The 27,962-nt window shown below is 38.8% G+C and overlaps 1 protein-coding gene across 1 annotated transcript; it reads left to right on the forward strand.

Moving 5' to 3' along the window:
• Positions 1–606: 606 nt before the first annotated feature.
• STAP1 (signal transducing adaptor family member 1) lies at positions 607–27,789 on the forward strand. The gene is made up of 9 exons (XM_040967104.1): positions 607–814; positions 8,774–8,845; positions 13,140–13,253; positions 15,327–15,383; positions 17,817–17,989; positions 20,312–20,440; positions 24,175–24,244; positions 25,284–25,380; positions 27,255–27,789. Exons 1-9 carry the CDS (start codon positions 695–697, stop codon positions 27,275–27,277), a joined length of 855 nt encoding a protein of 284 aa, XP_040823038.1. The 5' UTR covers positions 607–694; the 3' UTR covers positions 27,278–27,789.
• Positions 27,790–27,962: the final 173 nt, after the last annotated feature.

Consider the following 27,962-nt stretch of genomic DNA (forward strand, 5'->3'; position numbering starts at 1 on the left):
GGTGCTTCTGCCCAAATAGTCACATGCACTTGAAATTTTTTTAAAAAGTTGATGAACGACGTTTAAAAACTCAGATTCCCATTAGTAGGTTTATATTTAGTGAACCATAAAGATGAGCGTGGGAGAAAGCATTTCTTCTTCTTTATTCTAGAATTTTAAAAAAGCCTTTAATATGCTAAATCTAGTACATAGTACTAGTAAGATTTTCTTATAAAGTTCTTTTTATATCAAATGGAATTTATTCAGGTGATGTCTTCTGGGAATAAAAACAGCAATAAATAAACAAAAAAGGGTAGAGAAAGCAAATATGCTTGATGTTTTTAATCCTACAATCTCTATACCTGTTTCTTTCATCCTTGGCTGATGCTAATCTTCTGTTTATTGTGTTATTGTAGATCTAAGTACGGGTCATTTACCCGGAGATTGTCTTCCAACAGGTGGTGTATGCCTGTTCTCTCACCTCACAAAAAGTAAAGGAGCAAAAACGTGTGTGTGTGTGTGTGTGTGTGTGTACACATGTGAGACTGTGTGTGTGTGTGTGTGTGTCCGTCCGTCCTCTTGGTGATAGTGCTGGTGGTTAAAAAGCAAGTTGGGACTTCCTCTTTGAACAGTTGCCTTTTCCTCTCACACCAGGGAGAGTTCGTCTTGTTTGAGACTGGATAATTAAAGCCGAATCACCTGCAAAAGACAGACTATGTTGGCTAAGAAGCCCCCAAAACCAGCCCCGCGCAAGATCTTCCAGGAAAGGTTAAAGATTACGGCTCTACCCTTGTACTTTGAGGGGTTTTTATTAGTCAAGCGTTCGGCAGACCAGGTAAGGTAGCAGATAACAAGACTACACTCGAAGCTTTGTCTTAAGCATTTTATGTTATGTTGACAGGATAGGACAAAACCTCCATTATTTTCAACGGTTTCATTTAAACATTACAGAGAACTTTATTTAAACAGCAAATATTTTTATGTTTTTTCCTATAACTTACTGCTATGCAGGTGTGGCAGAAAGATAAAATGTTGTGATCAAATTAAATCTTTGCTTTATTTGAAGTGTATGATGATTAAATCATAAAATGGTAGACTTTAAAAAGTGAAACTTTCAATGTTATGTAGGTGTATATATTCTAATGTCATGTATGTATCGTATTTACAGTGTTATACTACTGTGTGGGTACAAGGTATACTAAGCTACATAAATGCTCTCAGAAATCAATAAGAAAAGTTTAATTGTTACAATTTTTTGAGGATCCATAATACTGAGGGGAAATTTTGGTGTATGAATATATCTGTAATAGAACATTCATATTTATTTCTTATAAAACTAGATAATGTGCTACTTGAGAGGAAAGGAATAACATTTGATTTCTGTTATAAATAGTAGATGTGTATTAATATTTTTGTCAGCTATATTGTAACTTTTTTTTTGCTTTTTGCTATGTGTTTTAAGTAAATACAGGTTAGCTACCTTGTACTGTTTCCAGCAAAAAGAAATTTCTAATTTGGCTATTTTCATTGAATATTTCCTAAAGTATAACTGTTTCTGATAGCAATTTTCTTTAAAGAAGGTGTGCCAAGCATGTAATTAAAGAGCAACAATACTGAGTTCTCAGTAAAACTTGTCTGTACCTGATGTTTTTGCCACTAACAGCTTAGATCTCGTGCAAGCTATTCAATCCCTTTGGCATCCTCAACTTTATAAGATGCAGAAAATACATACTCCTTGCATCTGAGATACGATGTCTTAGATAAGTAAATGCTCCATTGATTCAGTCTAGTGACGTTTCTTGATTACATAGCAGCCCGTGCTTAGTGGTTACATCAATGAGCAAAATGGGGAGTCAGAAGACAAAAATCTTCACCCAGTTCTGGAATTTGGGTAATCCTTTCAAATATGTTAATTTATTTGCAAGATAGACCCTCTTGCCGAACTGATTGGGTTTCTCTGCTTGCCAAACGGACCTGTAATAAATGAGTGCATTCCCTCACGTGGCAGATGATGGACATCTATGATTAGCTTCTTATGTGCCATGATTCTAACTCTTCCATGAAGGGATGACTTTATTCACCACACAGATTACTGAACTGTGGCTCACCAAATTCAGGTTTCCTCATCTAAGAAGCCTGGCTTAGGTTTGAGGGTAGTGCACCTGACATCACGCTGCCTCCAACTCATTTGACTGGGCACTTCCAATGCTTAGAGATACCTGATCATTAGCTATTTCATTACACTGAGTCCAAGAGTAAGCGCAGTAGACTTTCAAAAGCATTCACTAACTGAATGAAATGTGGAGTGACCTTACGCTCTAAACACAAAGTCACTGGTGGTTATGAAGCTGACAATGAATACACAAGTCTGGTTTCAGTCTCCTTTCTTACATCAGTGATTTAATACACATAGCTGTTTTGTTTTTATTTTTTTCAAGAACCTTTTTGTTGGGGTTGGCTTTTGGTCTAGATGTTAAGATGCTGGTTAAGACTTTCGAGTTCCATAGTAGACTCTGTGAGCTGAAGTCCTGGCTCTGTGTCCTGATTCTGGTTTCCTGCTAATGTAGTCCCTGGGATGCAGCAGATGATGGTAGCAAGGGCTTAGTTCCTGGCACCCAGATGGGAGACCTGGTTGGGCTCCCCGCTCTCAGTATCAGCATGACCCAGGAAATCACAAGCATAGGGGGAGTAAGCCAATGCATGGGAGCTCTCTGTCTCTCAGCTTCTCAATCACAATAAACGAAACCTTTGAACAAATGTATTCCACCCAAAGATACATCTTTCAAAAAGTAATTATTACATGCATAAGTAACTGCAAATAGACATATAGAAATAGGTGTTGCTTATTGGGTCTGTTGTATTTATAAGTGACCCAGGTTATTCCGGTATTCGTGAAATCTTATCACAAAATCAATCAACACTGACTTGCAGGTTCCCGCCTGCTAAACACGAGCCTGATCTCCTTAGGTCTGTGGCTCTGGCTGCAGCTCACAGGGCCCACTGCTATTTGTAACCTTACTTTTTCTGCAAGGCTGCTTTGCTCTCAGCTCAGTGTCTTTCACCTTGCTTCTTCCCCGACTAAATAAATGTTCTTTAAGGCTTTTGGAGAATCTACAGATTTGCCACACTGTAAAACTTTCATTTTTCTCTGATCTATCTTATGCAATTCATATTCTGTGTAATTTTTCTCAAGAGCAGAAGTATTCTGCAAGTATACACAGAGAGGACTGTGTATACAATAAATTGCCAGTGACACTAGTTTATCTCTCTGAAGATGAGTCAATATTAATGAACAGAGAAACAAGCTCCAAGAATCAAACAGGTTTGGGATTGGACTAGATCTTACTAACTCCAATTTAGTAAAATTACACATCAATGTTTATGTCCCTTAAAGAAGGAATCTACAATCCCATCTCCTCCTGCCCTCTCCTTCACTGCATTCCAATTCCCAAACACAGAGTAAGCTTAATTTTCTTTTTTTATTTAAAAAAAGATCTATTTTAGTTTGAAAGGCAGAGTTTCACAGAGAGAAGGAGAGAGAGAGAGAAAGAGAGAGAGAGAGAGAGAGAGAGAGCGCACGAGGGAGAGACAGAAAGAGAGAATATCTTTCATCTACTGATTCACTCCCCAAGTGGCCTCCCCGTTTTGCTCCAGAACCAGAGCTGGGCCAGTTGGAAGCCAGGAGCCAGGAGCTTTTTTCAGATCTTCCAAATGGGAGCAGGAGCCCAAGGACTGGAGCCATCCTCCACTGCCATAAACAGGGAGCTGGATCGGAAGTGGGGCAGCTGGGACAAGAAGCATCGGGGATGCTGGCAGCACAGGTGGAGGATAAGCTCGCAAGGCCACAGCTCCGGCCCAAAATTATCAACCTCCACTGTAGCTTATGCTAGAGTAGGGCTCAAAAAGCTTAAAAATGATGATACTACAAATAAACAACAACTCTTAAAAAATTGAATTTTTAAAAATTTAATAACAGGTCGCAATGGAATAAGTTCAATAATTTTTAAACAGGATAAAAGATGAGTTAACGTGACTGATTGTGGTGCTAGATTACAGCAGCAATCTCTACAGCAAAATTTCTCAATGCAGTTTTTACAATTATCTTTGCTTAAAAATAGCATGAAGGCCTGGCCTGATGGCTCAGTGGCTGTTCAACTTGCAAGTGCTGGGATCCCATATGGGTTCAAGTTTATGTCCCAACTGCTCTACTTCCCTCCCGGTTCCCTGCTTGTAGCCTGGGAAAACAGACAGGGACAGCCCAAAGCCTCAGGACCCTGCATCCATGTGGGAGACCCAGAAGAAGCTCCTAGCTTCTGATTGACTTGGCTCTGGCCGTTGCAACCACTTAGGGAGTGAATCATCGATGGAAGATCTTTCTCTCTGTATTTCCTTCTCTCTGTAAATCTACTGTTTCCATTAAAATAAATAAATCTTTTTTAAAAAATTAGTAATATGAAAGGTGGTCTTATAGGGGAATGACGATAGGCTTGATAATTCTGGTCTACAAACTGTCTCTACCTTCTTATGGATAATGCCTCTCATGTGAAGTATTTTTGAAATTTATAGAGTTTACCATTACCTGATATGCATATCAAAAGCATCATTTTTAATATGTGGGGTCAGCATTATTCAGCAATGAATTAAATCACTATCTGTTATTTATTTATTTATTTAATCATTTAAAGTATTTAGGATCTATCTATTGCTCATCTCCAAGTCCGGGTTTGGTTCCCAGCTTCAATACAGTTTCCTGCTAATGCGACTGGGAAGGCAGCAGATGATAGTCAAGTGTCTGACCCCTTACCAACTTGGATGGAGTTCTTGGCTGTCTTCTGCCTGGCTCAGGCTTGGGTGTTGCAGCCATTTAGGCAGTGAACCAGCAGATGGAAGATCTCTCACTCTCTTGCCCTCTTTCCCGGCCTCTTCCTCTCTCTCTGTCACTCTACCTTTTAAATAGACAGATATTTTTAGAAAAAAAATCACATGAATAATGAAAAATGCAAAGTACCTGCCAAATAATGCAATGCTGTATTTTTAACTGATCTATATTTATCACATGTTTTCTATGATCTATGTCTTATATGCTTCACTGACATTATCAGTCCTTTACATTTTTCATTCAGCAACTCTGTGGCAAGAACAGGAAGCTGGCTTCCATAATTCTATCTTGGTACCTTAGCATTAGGCTCTCATGTAGTAAACAAAATTCTTTTGTTCAGCGTCCTTTTAAGAAATGTACAAACCTGTACCACCATCAGCACTGTCTGGATCCACTACATGTTTCATTTTCATTTTTCCAATAAGACATTCCATGAGAAGTCACCTGCATGTTTCTGTCTCCTCAGATATGGGAATCACACGATCAAGACACATTATTTTTGTAATTGATAGAACACATCAAAATATGGCTAGATTTAAGGCCAGAGCTGTGCTAATGTTTTATGACATACTGAGGTAGCCATGAACGACCCTGAGTTCCTGTCTTGGGTTGCCAGCTACAAGCTCACTTGAACCTTTTAAAGGTCCTTGTCATGGCAGGGCACAGAGCAGACTCATTCTCTCCTGTAGACAGTTGAGAGAGGACAGCAAATGGCTGGGTACATTGCCTTCCCAACGTCTCTGTAGAGACCTAGCCCTGCTGCCTGTGGAGGAAGTCATTTATCCCACAGTGCTAAGCAGGACTGATTGGAGAGTGCCTGAAGGATGACAGACAGGTCAGGCACACAGCATTGCTGAGTCTGTGTTTCTACCTTCTGAATCTGAAAAAGGTCATGCAACCTGCTTTGGTTAAATGTGACGAAAGCAGAGCTTAAAATATGCATGCAAGGGGTGGGTGTTGAGCTTAGTGGTTAAGATACCAATTAAGACAACCCAGTTCCATATTGAGGTGCTTCTACCTCCTGGCTCTAGCTTTCTGCATCAGTAACAGAACAGGTCATTGGGTCTCCACGATCCACGTGGAAGACCTGGACGGAATTTCTGGCTCCTAGCTTTAGGTGGAAGTGATGTGAACACAGCAGATGGAAGACTTCTATATCCCTTTCTGCTCCCTACCTCCACCTGTCTCTGTCTCCCCCTTTTCAAATCAAGAGAGGAAGGATTCTAAAAGCAGAAAAATAAATTAATGAAAAGGAAAAAGTACACATACACATTGGGGTTTGAGCCCTCTTGTTCCTGGCAGCCTCGGGCCAGCACAGACTGTAGGATAAGAGATTCCATTTTTCCCAGCCTTCTCAGCCTGCCTGAATTCTAAGCTTAGACCCCAAGGAAACGAGTGATTCCTCTTTTGATGTGAAGCCTCAGCTAAGTGTGTTCAGATGAGAAATGGCATCATCTAGTACAAAGGCACAAATTCAAACATTTTGCTGTTTCAGTCTCCACTGAGTGGTTTCTACAAGGAAAAAGTTAATTAATGAATAAAGCATTTTATTAGCTCTGAAAACGAAGTAAAAAAAATAATCATTCAATCAAGACCATGAGAAAAGATGGTGGTTGTATTTAGGCTTAAGCTTGCTGGAATACAGGGAAGTAAAAACAAGATTGAGTTACGGAGTTCTTGTTATTTGGAAATTAAGTACGTGAATTCTCAAGAAGTGACAATCATTTTCCCTGTTTGAAAGAAGAATGGGAGCATGCGTTCGGCCGAGTGGTTAAGAATGTACAGTCGGCCTTGGAGGTTGGTCTCCAGTCCCAGCTCATGCTTCTAGATTCCTGCTAACAAGTGTCATGGGTGTCACCAGTGATGCCTCCCACGACTGGCTTGCTGACACCCACTTGAGAGATGTGGAGTGAGTTCATAATTCCTGATTTTGGCCTAGTCTAGACAAGGCCTGGCCATTGTGGACATCTGGGGAGGGAACTAGTTAACAGAAGCTCTGTATATGACTCTCTGAAAAAGGGTAGTTAATATGTCTATAATGAAGAGACATAAAATATCCAATACAAAGCATTTCAGGGCATGGCTCCATGATGCAGTGAGTTAAGATGCTGGCTGTGACGCTGGCATCCCATACTGGAACAGTGGTTCAAATCCAGCTCTCTGCTAATGCTCCTGAGCAGCATTGTGGCTACTTAGGGAGTGAGCCAGAGTACGGAATCCTCTCTCTGTATGTCTCTGACATTCTGCTTATGAAAATGTATGTCCTTAAAAAAGAAAGTGGGGGCTGGAAGTTAATCTTCAACCTGCGGAATGGGAATCACATATGGGGCCAGTTTTGTGTCCCCGATGCTCCACTTCCAATCCAGTTCCTTGTTAAATGTTCTTGGAAAGCAGAGGATGGCCCAATGCCTTGGGCTTCTGCACCCATGTGGCAGACCTGGAAGCAGCTCCCTTCTCCCAGCTTCGGATCGACCCAGCTCTGATTGTGCTGCCCATGTTGGGAGTGAACCACTAGATGGAAGATCTCTCTCTATGTTTCTTTCTTTATCTGTAATCCTTTCAAGTAAAATAAATAAACCATGTTAAAATTTAAAAACTTTATTAAAAAGAGTCTATTGAAACACAAAAAATTAGACATTCTATGTGACTTTCTTATAATCAATAAATTATAATAATTCAATGTGTTGTTAGCATTCAGTTTTAAAATACCCAAAGGAAAAAAAAATCAGTGTATCTATAAATACTAGCACTCTTTAAACATGTCGAAGAACTGGAAAGACAGACATTAAGTCTTGGGGCTGGCTCAATGGCTCAACTCATTAATTCTCCACCTCTAAGCACTGGCATTTTATATGGGCTCCAGTTTGTGTTCGGCTGCTCCACTTCCATCTCTGCTTATAGCCTGGGAAAGCAGTGGAGGATGGTCGTGTCTTGGGACCTTGTACATACATGGGAGATCTGGAAGACGCTCCTAGCTCCTGGCTCCTGACTTCGGATCAGCTCAGCTCCTGCTGTTATGGCCATCTACGGACTAGGCCAATGGTGGAAGATCTTTCTGTCTCTCCTTCTCTTTGTAAATCTGCCTTTCCATCGAAAATAAGTAAATCTTCTTAAGAAAAAGAATTTAAGTGTTTAAACATGGAAATTTTTTGCTCTTTAAATCAAGATGCCATTTCTTCATAACACAGCTAAATCTTCACGTTTATTTAAACTTTCACTTGCGTGAAATAGGAGTCTAACTAGATTATTAAGATTTCTCAAATTTACAAGTTGTAGTTCTATAGAATCCATAGCAATGTGAATATTTTAATTCAATATTTACCATAAGAATGAAATTTGGACTTCAAAGTTCTGTTTTGAAAGTATTAAATTACTTTTTTATCATTGAAAGTTTCTCACACCTCCTTGTTCTATACCAATAATATATGCTATCTGTTGAATTCAAACGATGAGCCATGCACTCTACTAAAGGCTTCCTATGTAATAATTTATTAAATTCTTTCATATGTGCTAGGAAGTATATATAGAGAGAGACAGATACATGTAGACATAGACAGAGATATGCTTGCGCTATTCTGGGACCTTAAACTGCCCATTTTCTGTTTGTTAATCTTCCACTGAACTGTAAAACTGTCACTGGGGAAAGTTCTGGGAAATGATCTATTTTAACACAATTAAATTATGTGATCATTTCAGTGATTATACTAAAATCTGAGGACAGTTCAATCAAAAATTAAATGTGAAGGAAAATCATCAGAACCAGTTAATTTTCTGGGATAAAATACGAATCTTACATAAAAACTAACAAAACAAAACAGAGAACTTTTTTCACACAAGCAATTCAGAAAGTTACCAAGAGAAATCTCGATAAGAAAACAATTGAATATGTACTAACGAGGTGACCCTTTCCCACAGGAGTATAAACATTACTGGACAGAGCTGAGAGGAACTACGCTTTTCTTTTATAGAGACAAAAAAAGTACAACAGTAAGTGTTACACATTTTCAGTTGATTCAATATTTTCCCAAAATATCCTTGCTGCATAATTTATATTAATTTTGGAATTTCTGTCTTCCAATAATTAAAAAATGCTCTGGTAAAATTAACTCAAGTATGAGAATTAAATCTATGAGGGCTGTCAGTTATGATGACATGACTAAAGGTAAAATTTCCTAGACAATTTATAAAATGTTATTAACTCATGTTTTTCACTTAGTATTATTTTCTTTCTCATCCTAATAATTAAGTTTGTTAAAATATGAAAGTGTTATACACTTGGGTGTAAGTTGCTTCACAGAAATGGTTGCTGTGACATAACAAGGTTGTTGCTTGTGACACTGGCATGGCGTATTCAAAGCACAGGTGTGAGCCCCAGCTGCTCTGCTTCTGTTCCAGTGCCCTGCTAATGTGCCTTGGAAGCAGCCACGATGCTCCAAGTACTGTGTCCGCCTACCCATTTGAGAGGCCAGATGGAGTCCCTAGCTCCTGCCTGGTACAGACCTGACTCTTCGGGCTGCTTAGGGAGTGAACCTGTGGACGAGGACTCTGTGTCTTGCCTTGTCTCTCTGCTTTTGAAATATATAAATAAATATTTTTAAATGACAACTGTGATTTTCCCCGCTGTTAATCTTGTTGTAGTCTGAAGTTATAATCTCAAAAAAACAGGATGGTCTCCAGTTGTCATAATATGATGTCACATGGATGCTATATATGCAAGAGATTTTATAACCAGGAACTTGCACAAATATAAACATTCTGGACCATGAATATAGCCCCCCATGCTTCTTAGAATGTCATTATTGGATACTTACATCTAATGAAAGGAAAAATGTATCTGTGGTAAATGAGTATTCCACTCAGATATTCAGTAATTTTATTCAGAAATCATTTTAAAACAAACAGGCAAACAGTTAATGTAAAATGACTGCCATTTATCACAGTTCTGGATAGAAAATTATTGTACAAAAATATTTTAACGTATTACAATAAATGTTAAAGACCTCATTTCTGCTGTGCATTCTAAAAATACCAGAGAGTATCAAAGACACTGTTCTAATTAAACAAGAGAGCTAGCATTTGTTGCTTTCTTACTACCTGGCAAGAGACATTACAGATTAGTGACTGACACTGTAGGCTTAATGTCTTCTAACAGACGTCTGTTTTTATCCTAACCCTACCATTGTGAACTATGAAAGAGGGCTAGTTAGCCTTCTTTGTGTCTCTAAGGGGAACTGGTAGGATACAGTTGACAGCTCAAAGCAGGCAATTGAAAGACAATTCAGTAAAGATTTAAAAATATTCATGGTGAAGATAGGATGTAGCAGAATCATAAATGATATTCAGTGCCTTTTTACCATACCTAGGAGAGAGAATAGGGAACAGGAAGGTGGTTGGGAGAGTTTTGAGATGTATGAGTGAGCAACTGCACAGGATAATATTCAACCTTGATGTCCTCACTCTACTGATGTTAATTTTTCTGTGGTCCAACCCGACAAGAAGTCAAAGGACTAGGGCGTCCTTTGCTATGGTTCCTATAGATCGCCCTCTTGGTGCAGATGGCTAAATAGTAAGAAAATAAAAGTGAGTACGGAAAAAAAACACAAAAGACCTCCAACACACTCAGACTTCAGATCTGTGAAATGACCCATCCCACAGGGCTTTCAGAGAATTGGATGGGCTAACAGTGCAGGTAAGGATTTGGAGTAGTTTGCACATGGTAAGTATTCAAGCATTATCCATTTCAATTCTCACAACAATTCTATAATGGGTTCTATTTTAATTCCTACTTTGTCAATGAGAATAATTGCATTTAAAGATCAAGAAATTGCACAAGATTAGAAAGCTTATAAAAGGGGCATAATTCAGGCTTTGCTCCTGAGACATCCTTCTTAACCACTGTGTCATGGAAACTGTGTGGAAATACTTCATAATTTCACATGTACTGATTCTGTTGGAAGGGGATGTAGACCATTTCGAAAGTTTTTAAGGTGGTAGTCTCAAGAAAAAAAATTGGAATGGACCAGGTGAAAACTGTTGCCTACTACAGGGAAGACTTTGAAGCTGCCCATAAATACTTACAAGGCTGTCATGAACTCACGCAAACGGGTCAAAGAGAAAGGAGAAAAAGAATCAGGAGAAAAGGAACTAGGACCAATGGCTCCAAAATGCTTGGTGAAAAACTGGCTTAATACAAGAACAAAGCACGCTTTCAGGAAGAGCTTACTAGAGATGTTCATAGACTGGAGGACTTCGCATAGTGATTAGCAAGGAGGAGAGATGAGCAACCAGGCTAAACAGACCACCTTTAATGTTCTTTACACCTTACAATTAAAAGCAGAATGATGGTACTTCCTTTTCTGTAATCAATGGATCAGCTTACACCACTTGTATCTAACTCTGCCACCTCTTCCTCTGTGGCTTCCTCCTTTTGTCAGAGCAAAACCCACTGAGCCTGGCTAGACAATCTATCAGAAAAAGATTGTAAGTTTACATTCTCTTTCCTCACTGGCACATTTTCTTCCTCTTTGCTCATGAAAAAATATAAGGCCAACCCAAACTTACCTCTAGCCTCATTAACATGGATATGATATTGGGAAAGAAATTACTTATCTAATTTTTCAGCTCTACCTTTTTCAGAAAAATTAAAAAACAGATTCACAAGAATATAATAAAATAAGCATAGGCATAATCAAGAGAAAAAAGAAAGGCCAAAAATAAGGCTAACTTAGTAAAATACATATCAATCATATCAATTCTCTACTGTATTTTCAAAAGATGCTTTTTCCAAGTATTGTTGGATAAATCTGACTCATTGTATGCACACAAATTTCTTAGAAGAAATCTTTTTATTGTACTTGGCTAAGATAGAGATTTCTTAATAGGATTCTCACAAATAGTAGTATATACCAAATGCTAATTAATGACTGAAAAAAGTACAATTTTTTATTATAAAGTCAATTAGAAGTATGGCATAACAAAAATTTTTTAAAAATTTAAGAAAGAAGGCGGGGGAAAGATGACAAGCATCAAATTCTTAAAACCGTTTATACAAAGTACATGAAATCTGTCCCAAGCAGGTGCAGGGTCCCAAGGCTTTGGGCCGTCTTCCACTGCCTTCCCAGGCCAAAAGCAGGGAGCTGGATGGGAAGCAGGGATGCCAGGACTTGAACCAGTGCCCAATAGGAGATCTTGGTGCTTGCAAGGCGAGGACTTTAGTCACTAGGCTAACATACCAGGCCCTTTCCTTGATTTTTGTTATACTCTTGTCTCAGCAGCCAGTTATGATTGTAATTCAATCATGGTTTGACCAACTAAGATATATTCGGATCCACTGCATCTTTAATGAACACATTGTTATTAAATGTGATGTTTAGGGTAGGAGAAGGGGATCCCAGTCTCTGAAATGGTACCATAAAATACAAAAATTGAAAATAAAAATTTAACAAGCAAAAAACCCAAACAGCAAAAAATATGATGTTTGACATGAGTGTTGACTGACATTTTTCTTTCCATTAATAAATAAAAGTAAAGAGATGGCTATACATGTCAGAACTTCACATATTCATCAATGACATGGGCACCTATTTAGCTGAACGAGGCAGTGATTTTTGAATTGTGGAAAAAATTTTGTTCTGTGTAGAAGGAAACAGCTTTAGACACAACAACGAACCCAAGGTTCACCTCCATTAATGAACAAACACTTCATGCTTGGTTGAGTTTGGACTGGGGGCCAGCAATCTAGCTCTCAGCCAAATCTAGCCAGATGTGTTAGAGTCTTTGAACTGCTATGGAATTCCACGTTTTTAAGGAAAGGAAAAATAAAATGAGGAGAAGTATGTAACGAGGCAGAGTCTAACTCATAGTATTTGCTACTTGGCTTTTACAGAAAACAGGTGTTGCCTCTTCAACAGCTAATGAAACAATAAATCCTGATGTGTGAGAATTATCCATTTTTGTGATGTAAATAATCCCATCATGCCTGGTTTCAAACTATTCGTGAAATCTCCCTGAGTAACAAATTAGGGGGAAAAAAACACATAGTAGTTCAGCATTACATAGGACATTTTTTCAAACAGAAATTTAGCGTGGCTTTTGCAAACTTGTATGAGGGAGGTCCAGCATGCTACCATGTAATACATTTCCAATGCTCTCCGACAATGGGAAAACCAAGCTATCATGCAAAGCACAGATCAACTGCAAGGGTGTTATTATTTATTTTTCTTCCTGATAGAACTCATCTATGTTACCTGTGAAATAATGAGATTTTCTTTTATCTTTTCAGTATATTGACAAATTAGACTTACTAGAACTCACATGTCTTAGTAACCAGAATTCAACTGAAAAGAATTGTGCAAAATTCACTCTTGTTTTGCCAAAAGAGGAAGTACAGCTAAAGGTGAGTGATGTGCAGCAGTGGTCTATACAGAGTGGTAGTTGTAAAATGGTACCAGTGGCTGAAGTAAGGAGGTGATAATGAGGGGATAACCTTTATCGCTGCTTCATATTTCTTGTTAACAACCAGAATTTTTTGAATTCGGATTTAAAAGAGTATGTTCACTTGTTCAGTATACATGCAGAATGAAACCATATACCTTTGCCCTTTGGCAATGTCAGGGATCCCACCTGGTGTGTTTTCAAAGGTTGTTCTTGAATCAGTATTCAAGGTGAGCCAACGAAAGTCAACAGATACTACAGTTATAACATAAGGAGAGCGACCTGCAATTTAGTAAAAGGTAGTTGGAACTATTCACAGATGTCTGATTGCCCTTGAAAGCATGGTCTATAAACTTCAGTGTAATAGGAATCTCCCAAATGTAGAAAATCCAGACCCTATGTTGAACTTGGGGCCTTAGAATCTGTGCACTCCTGGTTGATTCACAGATTTGGTGGCTAAGAGAGCAGGACTGATGTTAGATGCCTAGATTTGATTTGGGACCATTTACTAGCCAAATGGCTTCAGACCAGTTGCCTAATTTCTTTATGCCTTCCTTTGTTTACCACCTACAAATTAGTCTTTGCCCATGTGTAGTTGACTTAGCAGACCTACTGGGACCGCTACGTTTAAATACAATCTTGTCCCTTGCTTTACCCCTCAGTAACACTACCTCTTAACTTGCTCTACATTGTTTTTCCCATTTATTAGCTTTAGATGCTACAACTTACTTACTATTATGCTTAACATTGTTTCTTGGTAAACCCTAAACTCCATGAAAACGAGGGTTTTTATTTTGTTCCCTGATCTAAGGCAGGACCCAAAAGAATGTCTAGCATTTCTAAGTACCTAACAGACATGTCAAATGAATGAATAGGCAAGATAAAAATGGTTAAAAAATATAGAGTTACTATCACTGAGTTACATGAAGGATGTGACTATAATTTAAATATCTTAATCAATTTTATATTCATTTTTAGAATATGACAGTACTCCATTCCTTGAAATAAAATGTTCTGCTGCAATGAGCAGAAGTTGGTTTTCACAGAGTTTAAAAAAAAAAAAAGCACGATTATAAAACCAAAAAGTATTATAGTCATGTCAACATGATTCTATCGTGTCAAATTAATTTCTTTGTCAGGCAATGTGTGTGCACGTGTGTCTGGTGGGTGGGAGGAGGAGGCTCACTATGGAAAATTATCTGGTTAACATTACTTAATCCTGTAAGCACTGAAACAGAAGGGATGTTGTTGTCATGTCCATTGAAATTACCCTCTTTGGAAAATTTGACTACTACCTGTCTACCTCAAATCGCACTTTCGTTTTGGTCTGGTGATGTGTAACTTGGGCAGGGATTACTCTGTTTCGAATTTTAGTTCAGTCTTTTGGATCCCAGTGAGAAGCTTAGTTTAAAGCAACAGATTCCAACAATGGCTTTGAGCAGTAGTCAACATTACAGGTGCTCAAAAGTTGCGGACAGGTACTGTTAGCTATAGTAGCATCAATATTTAGAGCTAAGAATGGTCAATTTCTTACTGAATATCTCAAAATTAAAGCCTTTGACCGGCTTTAAGCCAATTTACATTGCATTAATTTAAACCAAATAATGTAGTTAAATATGAACAGAAAAAGCAATAATTAACTAACATACTGCAGCAATAAGTCTGCTAAAACATAGATTTTTTAAAATTAACTAAATTTGTACATTTTTACTGGATTAGTAAGATACATTTCCGTTCTGTCATAAAAGAATATGGTATTGAAATATTTTGTAAATACATCTTAATAGTTACAAGAGAAATGAATTATTCCTTTTAGCTAATCTTAATGAGTTAAACATTATTGACTTATTTTTAAAAAGTACTTTAATAGAAGAATGTACATTTTACAAATCTTTGCAAGCTTTTGATGGATTACACATTTTGGATCATACACATAAGATAATCATATGACATTCTAAAGCTTTTTGAAGTTACTAAAAGTGTCTGTGTTCAGTCACCTTGTGTTTTACATTTTGTATCTGTGTTTTATCTTCAGACAGAGAACACTGAAAGTGGGGAAGAGTGGAGAGGCTTTATTCTTACAGTGACAGAGGTAGGAAGATCCTTGAGTCTAAGCTTCTTCTTCTTCTTTTTTAAGCATTTGTTTTATAATAAGAGAGATTCAGTCATGAGATGCCATCAGGCCTGGTCAGGGAGCTGTGAAATCAACCCAAGTCTGCCCCATAGGTGACAGGAACACGATTGTGTGAGTTGTTCTCACTGCTCTCTAGGACCTGCCTTAGTGGGAACTGGAGGCAGAAGCCAGAGGAGAGGATCCAGGAACTCTAGAGTGGGATGCACCAACCTACTCTTGGAGTTACCGATTCTGATCAAACCACTTGTTCAAAAATACCTGCTGAATATCTACAGGATCCATACGAAAGTATCTTAAGCTGTGTAAAGAGGCTTCAAAAAGTTCATGGAAATTGGATTACAGGTTTTGAAGCCTCTTTGTAAACGTACTAATGGAGATTATATTTTTATCAGGTGGGTTTAAGCGAGAGAATCAAAGTAAGTAAGTGATCAAACAATATCATTTCACATTTGATAATTGCTAGGAAGAACATAAACAGAGCAACAGGATGAGGATAACGGATGGTCAAGGAGATCAGCTTTTTGATCTCAGCCTTTCAGCGGTGGTTGGGGCTATCCTAATTTCTTCTGCTTACAGTTTCTAAAGATACTTTCCAATTCTTAGCCTTTATAATTTACTACATGCTGATATAGATTTTTACAAATAACAGAGACAACATGAGAAGGGACAAAAAAAATCAAAATTAGAATCACTTTGAAGCATTTGTTACATTTGAAACAAAAGAATGCCTGTGTAATCAACTCTGGCATCTTAGCAGGGGCACACTGTGAGATGTGCTGCTCAGAGGTGACTTACAGCAAGATCACTGTCACCACTTCCTAAGGCCACTGTATCAACTATCTTGGAAGTGTGAGGTGTTTTGATAAGTAATCCCCAGAAGTGCACTGAATTCTTCAGTAGCTTTAGAAGATACTGGAACGTGCCATGTTTATGTCAGTCAAATACAGATTCTTTCCAAAGCTAGTTTCCAAGTAAAGACTTGATGGTCTCACTGCGCTTTCCAAGCTGACAGATGTTAGTTCTTTATCTGAGTTCTAGCAGGTAAAAAAGTGGTGATTTTAAAAAAAGACAAGTTGTCTCAAATTCTGTGCTCTGTAAATGTTGTTTTGTGCCACAGTTCAGGTTACTGTACGTTGCTAGAACTTTTTTAAAGAGGTATTAGAAGGAGAGATTATATTTGAAAGGGCTGAACCACAGCTTTTCAACAAAATAAAACAAGCTTGAGTCTTACTTCTACTTACTAGCTTTGTGACCTTGAGCCTTTCCCCAAAAATCTGTCACGTGGGGAAAACAGCACCTGCAGTGTCCTCGTGAGCATCTGCAATACATGTAAGATGCTTGAGTTATAACAGGCGATTAACAAGGAAAAGATGTCCAATGCTTTGCCCGTCATTTGCTATTTGTGGTTTGGTACATAAGGGTATAGTTTCTTAGTTATTAGGCAGTTTATTTATCTAGGTAGAATTGTCTCAAGTTTTTTGTTGTTGCTGTTTACTAGTCATTCAGTCAGCCTTTCTTTAAATTTGATACGAACAAATATATATAACAAAACAAATAATTATGGGAATAAATGAAATAGTAACAGAAAGAAAGCAGAATTCTTATCTTCTCTTTCCATACTTCAGTGGACTTTCCTGTTAACTCCATGGAAAGCATGTATCCTTCTTTGAAGACAATGATAAGTAGATGTGGATACCCCCAAATATGGATTGACTCGTATCACACAGACAAGAATAATCTACCAGACTATATATTACATGAGTACAGAGTTGGTCCTAATGAAGTCTAAAGTGGGAGTGCAAATATAGTTCAGGCAGACATAGAGAGGTGGCTCATTCTAAATACATCTCTAGGAAAGGCAATGACAACAATGGTAAGATCAGCAGTAGAGAAGTATTGAAATCCTATTATGGATGTGAAGGAAAGCCAGAAACACACAGTTTTCATTGCTGACCCTCAGTCACCTGAGGAAGATGCCCATCTCGATTCCAGGCTGCCATTTGGCCAGTGGAGCCTGTTCTAGGTTACTTGTGAGAGTATTCTGGAGCTCTTCCTAATATTGACGAGCTGCTAAGTGTTCTGGAAATTTCATGGTGAGCTACTAAGCTCGCACTGAAAAATGAGAGGTCTGCTGTTGCTCTAACTTACAGTAAAACGTGGTTGATACCATATTTGCGGATCAGTCCAAAAGGAAACTTCCTTGGAAGAGGTGTGGGCACCCTCCTGTGGTTTGAAGGCAGTTTTAAGACACTCACCTTAGACCAAGATCATCTGGATGTGCTAGCCATCTCTGTGAGGTGCCTGCAGCTTCTTGGAACAGGCTCATTTCTGTAACATCAGTGAGTGGTCTGGCTGTCTTTCTTAGTTGCTTACTGTCTCAATTGGTTACAGCTATCAGTTCCTCAACATGTATCACTCCTGCCTGGGCAAGTAATTAGACTGCATGAAGTCCTGGAGAAAGAAAACAAGAGAAGGCTTGAGACAGAGCAGCTGCCGAGTATGTGTGTGCAGAAAGAGAAGGAACTAATTGATGATTATGACAACGTACTGAACACTATGCCAGCGTAAGTGCACAATGAAATTTATTTATTCAATTAGGGCTAATTTATAATTATAGATGAGAGTTAGCCACTTTTATTAAACTGGTAAACATTAGTTGGGAATGAACTGCGTGTCTCTCTGAGCATACTGCATTTCCTCTTTTATGTCTAGAACAAAATGCAGATTTGAACCAACCCTCTCACCACACAGGAAATCCCCTTCCACCCACACTTTCAAGCCAAATAGAGCTTTCCAGAGCTCAGACCTAAATAAAAACTCTCGTGAAGGAGGAAGGAACACTTTTTTTTTTCCCTTTCACCAAGCAACTCTGAGTTGATTAATTGTCTATCTAAAATTGTACCAAACAATTGTAAATATCTGGATATCCTATTCAATTGATCAGAGTAGTTAGAAAACTTGTACTTCCAGGAGGACCCTGTGTAAAGTGTGTGAGGTGCTGTAGGGATGTGAAGGGGCTGCAGAATATACTACATTCAGCAACAACTTACTTTCATTGGTGATATCATTAAAAATACTGTGAGCATCCCATTTCTCCTGGAAATTTGGTGCTGTTGTCAATGACATTTGTCTTAGTACCATCTCTGATGCATATTCTATTTTTGCTACAGTACTATGTATCACTAAAACATGCCAACCATCACCTTTAGCTTTAATGTGCTTATTATAGATACACAAAAATATTCAAATCATTTCCATTTCACTTCACATAGATATTTGTAGCTAATGTGTTGCTATGTTGCACATACTTCCAGGTATTTTTAAAAACTATTTTCACTTTATTTGAAAGGCAAAGAGACAGAGAGGCAGTGACAGAGAAGTATTGTCCATTCACTGGTTCATTGCCCCAAATACTAGCTAAAGGACTGGACCAGGCTCAAGTGAGGGGTCTGGAACCTCATTCCTGTCTTCCATGTGGGTGGTAGGGACAATCCTACCTGAGCCATCAGCCTCTGCCTCCTGCAGTGTGCATTAAAGGGAGATTAAACTTGGAAGTAGAGTGAGCACTTGAAGCCAGGCACCTGAAATGGGCTGCAGGCATCCCAAGCAGGTCATCACTGCTGCATCAGTTGTCCATCCATCTTTGTCTTAATGACTTACTGTGTTATTTTGTTAAGGAAATACTTTGGAAGATACAGAAAAGAGAAAATAGAGAGCAAGCGAGAGAGAGAGAGAGAGAGAGAGAGAGAGAGAGGATGAGAGAGGATGAGAGTGCCCGTCTTCTAGTTCACCCCCAATTCCTGCAGTGGCTTGGGTTGGGATAGGCTGCAGCTAGGAGTCTAGAACTCAACCCAGGTCTTTCCCACCTGCTGCCTGCTGGAGGGCACATCATCAGGAAGCTGGAATTTGGAGTACAGCCAGGACTCAGAAACAGGCACTCCTCCCTGGAATGTGCGGTAGCCCAACCGCTATCTTAACTGCTAGCCCAACGCATACCCTGCCATATGCCTGTGCATTTCACTGACTGCAATAAAAAAAATATAAAAATGGGAAGTATTTTACAAAATGTGTGTTAGAAACAAACATTATACCAAGCCAAGTGAGCTTCAGACATATATTTAAAATGAGGAGTTTATAAAAGATCATGCAGGAGAAGCAATTAAAGAGTTTTGTGTCCCTCAAGGAAACCACACATAGATGTTTATCCCAGATCCTACTTATAAACTGAGACCAGGGACACATTATTAATTCTTCAAGATTTTAAGTGGTGGAAGTGATTGCACACTAATTTGTATCATATTTTCTTTAAACCTTAGTTTAAAGGACAATATTACTATACTCATAGTGGCACTGACATAATAATTATAGGTGCAATAATTATAATGATTATAGGTATAATAATTATTGATATAATTATAGGGCCTGGTGCGGTAGCTTAGTGGTAAAGTTCTCACCTTGCATGCACTAGGATCCCATATGGGTGTTGGTTTGTATCTCGGCTGCTTTACTTCCCTTCTAGCTCCCTGCTTGTGGCCTGGGAAAGCAGTGGAGGACGGCCCAAAGCCTTGGGACCCTACACCTGTGTGGGAGACCTGGAAGAAACTTCTGGTTCAGCTTTGGCTGTTGTAACCACTTGGGGAGTAAACCAGTGGATGGAAGATCTTTCTCTCTGTCTCTCCTTCTCTCTGTAAATCTGACTTTTCAATCAACAAATCTTTAAATAATAATAATAATAATAAGCACATTTGTTTTAACAAAGCTAGAAGTTGTAAGAAAAGTTAATAACTGCAGCTCTCAATGTAATTTTGGGGAGCACTTCATTTTCAAGTAATAATCTTCATTGATCAAAAGAAAATTCTGATTCGTTTTTAATGGCATTTCTTCAGTTGTTTTTACATGGTTTCCCGGAAAGAGGCTACCGAGATGCTGGAGAAGAATCCTTCCTGGGGCAATATGATCCTGAGGCCTGGCAGTGACAGCAGAAACTACTCCATCACCATCCGGCAGGAGCTAGAGTACGTCTCATTTAAAATGTACGGGATGGGTAAAAGCATATCGCCAGAGAAGCAAGAACCCCAGTGCAGATCACTGCCGGCTACGTGCTTTGTTGGGGGCCAAAAGAGTGAACATACCAAAGTTATATAATGTCAGATTCCGTGCCTATAAACATTCCTTATTTTGTCAGCTGACAGTCATCACAATTTATTACATTTCAAGACAAATTGCCATACGTTCTCTCCCTTTTCATCTTTAGAAAGTAAGTGGGGTGTAGATTCCTTAAACTTAAGTCTTCTAACGCTATAGGAAAGAGTTTATACGCAGAAGTGGCAAATAATTTTTTTTACTGCTATTGTACAAATTGTTGTTAAAATCAGATACATCTATAATGTATGTGCTCTTTAATGCATCAAAAACCCTTTGAGAATGCCCAAATTCAATATCTTCTATTTAACAGGTCACTTAATTTTCAAGGATAGCAGTTGTAGAGAGGATTAGAATTTTACTTGTAACAATATAGAGCTTGATGAATTTGGTGGACACTTATGCTATTAGCAAGCACCTGTGTTATCCATAAAACCAGTTCATTCTTTTCCAGGTCTTAGGAGAAGTGTTCAGCCAAGCGAGGTAGATGGCTGTTTCTGGGAAAGCATGGGTTTTAAAGGGCAGATTGGTTTACACAGCAGTAGTTGAAAGTCAACTCATCTCCATCTGTTAATAGATCAGCTGTAGGCAGGAAGTCTCAGGAATAAACAAGCGTCACCCTTTGTGCAGTTGTCAGCTGACTTCTCACTTGGTGTAGAATATCACCTGCCTTTACCTAGCCCAGTGGAGTGTGAATTCGTAAGACACTAATGCTATTCTCACAACAAATATTATGGTTTGGTTTCGTGTTCTTGTAACTGTTATGACCTTGAGCTGAGCTGATATTGTAGGCACTTGGGGTAGCCATTAGGCTAAGAAAGCAGTAGGAAAAAACTCCCCCAAATTCACTCCTTTCTAAAAACTGGGGTCAGATGCTAAGAATAAGTACCTAGAATCATTAAATGCCTGATGTGCACCTCGTTTCTCCTTTTAAAAAAATATATATATATATATATTTTATTGCATTTCATTTTATAACAACGTTTCATAGGCTCTGATGTTTCCCCATCCCCTCCCTGTTCCCTCCCCCCATGGTGGATTGCTCCACCTTATTGCAGTATTACAGTTCAAACTCAGTCTTGTTTCTTTCATTGCAAGCATGTGCCATGCATAAAGTCCAGTATCTTATTGCCCAGATGAATTCAACAGTTTCTTGGGGAGACCAAGGCATAGCTGGCAGAATATCGTTCCGACCAATTAAAAGCCATAGCATAACATCAACAACAGTTTCCAACATTAAGGGGTTAATTAATATTGTATTGAGTGACTGATATGTTAAACAATGCAAGTTCTTAACCACATCCTGTGACTACTTCATTAACATTTCAATTATAGTTTGTACACAACTGGCTTCTATCTAAAATTGGCTATAGGATACTATTCAGCTGTCTCAAGTCTATTTTCATTTTAGTATTTAGCAGTTTATTGTGTTGAAGCATAACTTTCACTGAACTTGGCAGTTTTGGGGATAGTCTAGACTGGCTTATACCTCCAGGCATGTGACACCAATTGAGGCATAGATCACTGTTGGGAGGGGTGTGCAGAGAAATCCTTCATACCCTAGTTAGGAGTAGTTTATTTTCGTGTTCTACCTAGTAATGGATGTGTGAATCCCCAATGATTGTTTCTTGTCTAGTTCCAAACTTTCCTTGATGTTCTCCGACTATTCTAATTTTTTGTTGTTTGTTTTGTTTTTTGGGGGAGCTCCAGGGCGACCCTGATGGTCATTGCAAGAGAGGGTGGGGGTCCAGTATTGGAACTAAGTAAGGACCAGAGAAAGCTCCTCTCCCTGGTCTTGGAGGGAGTTTATTATTCTCTGTTTCTGTAGACCGCACAGGGCTCCTGGTTGTTGTTCCGGTGACATTGGGCTCTGCGAGGAGGGATTTGGACTTCTTCTATCCCTTGTGGGAGATTCAAATGGGAGTGGGTGACCTCAGAGTACTCAGCCTCCGAAGGCACCCTAATTCCCCGTGGTCTCCTTGGCATTTGGGATGTAGTCCTTGGTGCCCGTACTGATCGTCCTTGGTGAGGATCCAGGAGTCTCCGGGGTTGAGATACAAGTCTCCTCTTGTCCACCTGCTCCACTCTGGGAACCCCCCTGCTCTGTGCATATGACCTCCTGTTAAGAAGATGTTAGGATTGCTCCTGATTCCCCCATATGCCTTTGTAGTTTTGCTGTTGTCTAATGCTGATTCGTGACTCGGGGTTCCTGATAGCACAGTTTCCTCAAGGGTGACCTGAGGACAGAAGTGGAGGTCGCGGGAGATTGTCCTTACTGAGCCAACAGATGCAGTCAGAGAGGAGGACACCTGGAGAACACTGCGGGCCAGCTCAGCTCCGCCAGCTGCACTGCCAAGGTGGCCTGCGTGGGCACACCCAGGGCCAGCACACGGGTGTGGTGGGCATCAGCGGGACTCCATCAGTCAGGTAGCAAAGGAACTGCAGGGCAGCAATTCAAGGGTGCTGATTTCTGCTTTTGGCATAGGTTTGCTTGGTTCTAGCAGATAGCAAGATGAGCTGCACCCCAATGCTTAAAGAAATCACTCCATAAATATCATTGCATGTCTAATATTGGGATACAGAGAATGAATGGAATACGCCTTTTGTTCTTAAGTATCTATTAAACAATAAAATACCAGGTGTTTAGAGTGTTCCTAATTTAGAGTGCTATTTGACTATAACGAGAAAGCCATTAGGATTCTTCTAATGTGTTTACATCCTTACCTAGATGCTCACACAGGACCTAGGACCCATCATTTTCTGTAACTCCAAGTCAGCTTCAAAGTTAACAGACACCAGGAATAGCACATGAACTAGCAGAAATAGCAATCAGTGGTTGCTTTCTGGTTGAGAGATGCAACATTATAGAAAGCAGTTGGCTTGCAATAATTCTTTCCACTGTTTTTTTGTTTGTTTGTTTTTAAGATATACTTATTTTTATTGCAAAGCCAGAAATACACAGAGGAGGAGAGAAAGAGAGAAATATTTTCTGTCTGTTGATTCACTCCCCAAGTGGTCTCAATGGATAGAGCTGAGCCAATCTGAAGCCAGGAACCTGGAGCCCCCTCAGGTTCTCCCATGTGTGTACAGAGTCCCAAGGCTTCGGGCCAACCTCAGTTACTTTCCCAGGCCACAAGCAGGGAGCTGGATGGAAAGCAGGGCTATCAGGATTATAACCAGCTCCTGTATGGGATTTTGGCACATGCAAGGTGAGGCCTTTAATCACTAGGCTACTGTTCTGGGCCCAATTCTTTCCACTTAAAAAAATATATACATACAAAATATATGCTTGAGTTGTACATGCCTGTTTAAGACTTTACACTGGCTCACTTCCTAAGTTACTGAAATTTTAGAGAAAATTTTTCAATATTTTTGGATTTTATTTTCTCTGTGTTACTCTTTTTCATTCACCCAATATCTGACTGAAATTTCGCATCTCCTGAGTGTATTAACTTTTGAATAGAGACACAGTAAAGCAAGTGAACAGAAACACAAACACCACCAGGAGTTTTTACCTAGCTATGGAAGTGTTAACAGGTTTACTATATGAGTGACATTTTTACTCTAGATATAATCAGATGACGATTAACCATTTGTTTCATTTTAGCATGCCAAAAATCAAGCACTATAAAGTGATGAGCATAGGAAAAAACTACACTATTGAGCTGGAAAAACCGGTAAGTATTTCTTTATTATTGATGAAATTTCTTGTAACTCCTACTAGGCCCACCTTTAGAATTAAGGAGAGGTGGGCCCGGCGCGGTGGCGCAAGTGGTTAAAGGTCCTCGCCTTGCACGCCCGGGATCCCATATGGGCGCCAGTTCTAATCCCGGCAGCCCTGCTTCCCTTCCAGCTCCCTGCCTGTGGCCTGGGAAAGCAGTCCGGGACGGCCCAAGGCTTTGGGACCCTGCACCCACGTGGGAGACCCGGAAGAGGCTCCTGGCTTCGGATCGGCATAGTATCGGCCCGTTTCGCTCACTTGGGGAGTGAATCATTGGACGGAAGATCTTCCTCTCTGTCTCTCCTCTCTGTATATCCGCCTTTCCAATGAAAAAATAATAAAAATAAATCTTTAAAAAAGAATTAAGGAGAGGTAGGACAAACAAGCCAGCTTTGCCCTAGGGACCTGCTGCTTCTGGACAAAAAGAGCCAAGTGAGGGAGCCATACAGGAAACACAGCTCTAGGGTGAGAAAAAGGGTACAAGAAAAAGGGGTGAGCCAGAACAGAAGATGGCAGCCTCCTAAAATTATTTCCCCAGAAGGACTATATCAATATAATTGTCTGAGAGAGGAAAACAATATTTTTAGTAAAACCTCTTTTATATGCTTAAATAATATTGAATTCAAGTTAGCAAACCTTCGGGGATTAGGAAGCAGTTCTGTAGGAAGCAGCTGCTATACTTCCTGGTTCCCCTATTCAAGGTCACATTCCAGGAGGACAGCATCTTCTGGCTCGTCTTTATGATGTAACTGGGAGAAAACAAGGTACCAGATTATTGTTTGCTGGACTGTGTCCCACTGGAAAAGGGGCAAATGCTTCACAAAAAATGACAGATGATCAGTCAGAAAGGAGAAATACGACATATGGATAGGTGAAATTATGGTCTTATATTAGTGAGGGACAATTTGGAGCAAACTGTTCAATTTCAGTTGAGCCCACTTTTTAACTTGACCCAGCTAAGTGCACTGAATCCTGTCTCATGTTTCTTTATACAGGTAACACTTCCAAACCTTTTCAGTGTCATCGATTACTTTGTGAAGGAGACCCGAGGAAACTTGAGACCATTTATATACTCAGCTGCTAAAAACCTTGGTATGTTCTTCCCTTCACTGCTGTACTGGAGCTCCCTCCCCATCCCCCGCCAATCTAAACAGGTTTCATAATACTATCCAGGTAGGAATTGCAGCCTAACTTTAAATCTATCCACTTGGAAATATTTTTGCCACTGTGTCTGTTAACATTAAAGAACAGCAATTTACCTTGTGGATAGACTATGGATCAAAAGCTGAAGCATGCATTGGGTCTTTTAATTTCATTCCATTAGTCTAGGCATGATAAAAAATTCAGAGATAAATGTCATCATTGTCATGTAAATGAAACAGAATTTAAAGGGATGATCTGCCAAAGATGTCAGATGTTTCTGACAGGTAAAGGATAAGGATCTAGGAGAGGTTATGGAAGTTGTTGTCCATTAGGCTGTGCATTCTAGTGTACTATAAGCGGAAAGCAGGTTTTCAGAGCTTTGTTCATACTCTGGATAAAAGTTGTTCACTCGATGATTTACAATATTTCATGCTACAGGTATTTTAAAAAATTAACTAGTTTTTCTCAGAACATTAAAATTCTGATACAAGTAACTTTTTTTGTTTCTGTACGTAGTATTTTTGGGGTTGTATCTGACAACCCCCCTTTTCATCTAATGTGATGACAAGTATTTTTTTCTTTTTTATGAAGTGTTATAATTTTATAATGTACATCTAAGTTTATCATCTATTTCGGATTTCTGTTAAAAGTAGGAGTGATGGGTCAAATTCATCTTACTTGTATTTAGATGTGTAATTTTTCTTACATTATTTGTTAAAATATATCCTTTCCATTGCATCGCTTTTGCAAGCACCTCTGTAAAAAAATTAATTCTCTGTATTTGTGTGGTTATATTTCCATTGATAAATGTTTCTAGTACTTTGTCCAAACTGCATAATCTTGATCACTGTGGCTTTATAGAACTTCTTAAAAATCAGGAGAATTATTTTGTTATTTTTTTCAAGGCAGTTTGTACAAGTCTCTTTTCTTCGCCTTTCATTTTTATATTTTAAAAGTTTCCCCAAGTTTATGCCACAGGGAAATATTCCTGGAATTTTGAAAAGATTGTGTTAAATCTGTAGATCACTTCAGAGAGAAATAAAGTCATAATTTGGAGTCTTCCGACTGAGGAATGCAGCATATTGGCCCATTTACTTGGGTTGTCTTCCTATAAATTCCTTACATATTTTGTTTGTAACTTATTTTTGGTGCTATTGTAAATTACATTTTCTTAAAATTTGAATTCCAATGTACCACTTGTAGTATATAAAATAGAATTACTAGTATTTATAGGTTTAGCTTGTATTCTGACTTTATAAAAGTTGCTCAGTATCTTTTAAAACCTTGTTTTGATGGATTCCTTAGAATTTTTAATACAAAAATTATACTTGAGAACAGCTTCAATTCATGTTTCTCTCTGTCTCTGCCTACTGTGTTGCTTGATTGTTCAGAGAAGTTCTGCTTAGGAGTGCTAAGAGTGGATCCCTTTCCTTGCTTCCAGTTTTACTAAGTCCTTCCATCTTCCATTATCATGCACAATGCAGCTTTAAGAAAAAAGATGCCCTAAGATGCTGAAGGTCCTTGTAGAGATACTAATGTACATTGAGGCATTTTTGCTTTATTAAACCACGGATTGATGTTAAACAGTGTCAAACCTTTTCTGCATCTTTTGAAATAATACAATTTTTTCCTTTAGGTCTGTGAATATGGTAAATCACATTCCCATTACACTTTTGATCAAACATCACATATAGCTACCTCGTTAGAATGTATTATCTGACTTGTACATTATTAGGTTTGATTTGCTGATATTTTAAGAATTTTTCTTTTTTATAAGATACTGATCTATAGTTTATTAGCTAATTGCTTTTGTTTGTGCTTAGATGATGTTGGCATCAAAAAATGAGCTGAGAATATTTCTTCTTCAAGAACGGAGAGAGTATTTTTAGGATTAAGATGATTTCTTCTATCAATACTTCATGGAATTTACTCAGGTACCAACGAGCTTGAAAATTCCTCTGCTAGGAGGTGTTCGACATGAGTTCAACTTTCCCATCATCATCAAATATGCTTGCGATAACTGCGATGTCACTGGACTATATCTCTGGGGACTGATGTTATTCTCACATTTGAAAACCATTGTTGATTTGAAACACTGTTTTCCACTGTGTCTGTACAGTTTTTTCATCCATTAATTTGCTGACAGGCTATTCTCATCTCTGGCTATTGCCAATAATGCTACAGTGAAACAGGAGTGCAGATTTCTCTTTGAGATAGTGATTCAATTTGATTTATACTCAGACGTGCAATTGCTGGATCATATAGTAGTTATATATTTGTTAGGAAATGCCATACTATTTTTTTTCTATTATGGTTGTACCAATTTATCTTCCTACCAACAGTACATTTTCTTTCTACATCAGCCAATACTTGTTATCTTTCATGCTTTTGATAATATCCAGTTTTGCAAGTGTGAGGTCATACTTCATTCTGGCTTTGGTTTGTGTTTTACAGAGTAGTGATGCTGACTGCATGCATTCCCTTGTTGGCTGTTTATGCTTACATTGTAAAAATGTCCATTCAAATTCTTT

This window comes from Ochotona curzoniae, unplaced genomic scaffold, assembly GCF_017591425.1.
Source record: "Ochotona curzoniae isolate NIBS_2020 unplaced genomic scaffold, NIBS_Ocur_1.0 scaffold_4506, whole genome shotgun sequence".
In the NCBI taxonomy this organism is placed as follows: domain Eukaryota; kingdom Metazoa; phylum Chordata; class Mammalia; order Lagomorpha; family Ochotonidae; genus Ochotona; species Ochotona curzoniae.

What these genes read in the sequence shown, in the direction of transcription:
- STAP1 (XM_040967104.1), top strand. Translation starts at nt 695, where the DNA reads ATGTTGGCTAAGAAGCCCCCAAAACCAGCCCCGCGCAAGATCTTCCAG. An exon ending in TCAAGCGTTCGGCAGACCAG is followed by an intron (nt 815 to 8,773) that starts GTAAGGTAGCAG and finishes CCTTTCCCACAG; the next exon opens with GAGTATAAACATTACTGGAC. An exon ending in GTACTGAACACTATGCCAGC is followed by an intron (nt 17,990 to 20,311) that starts GTAAGTGCACAA and finishes GCATTTCTTCAG; the next exon opens with TTGTTTTTACATGGTTTCCC.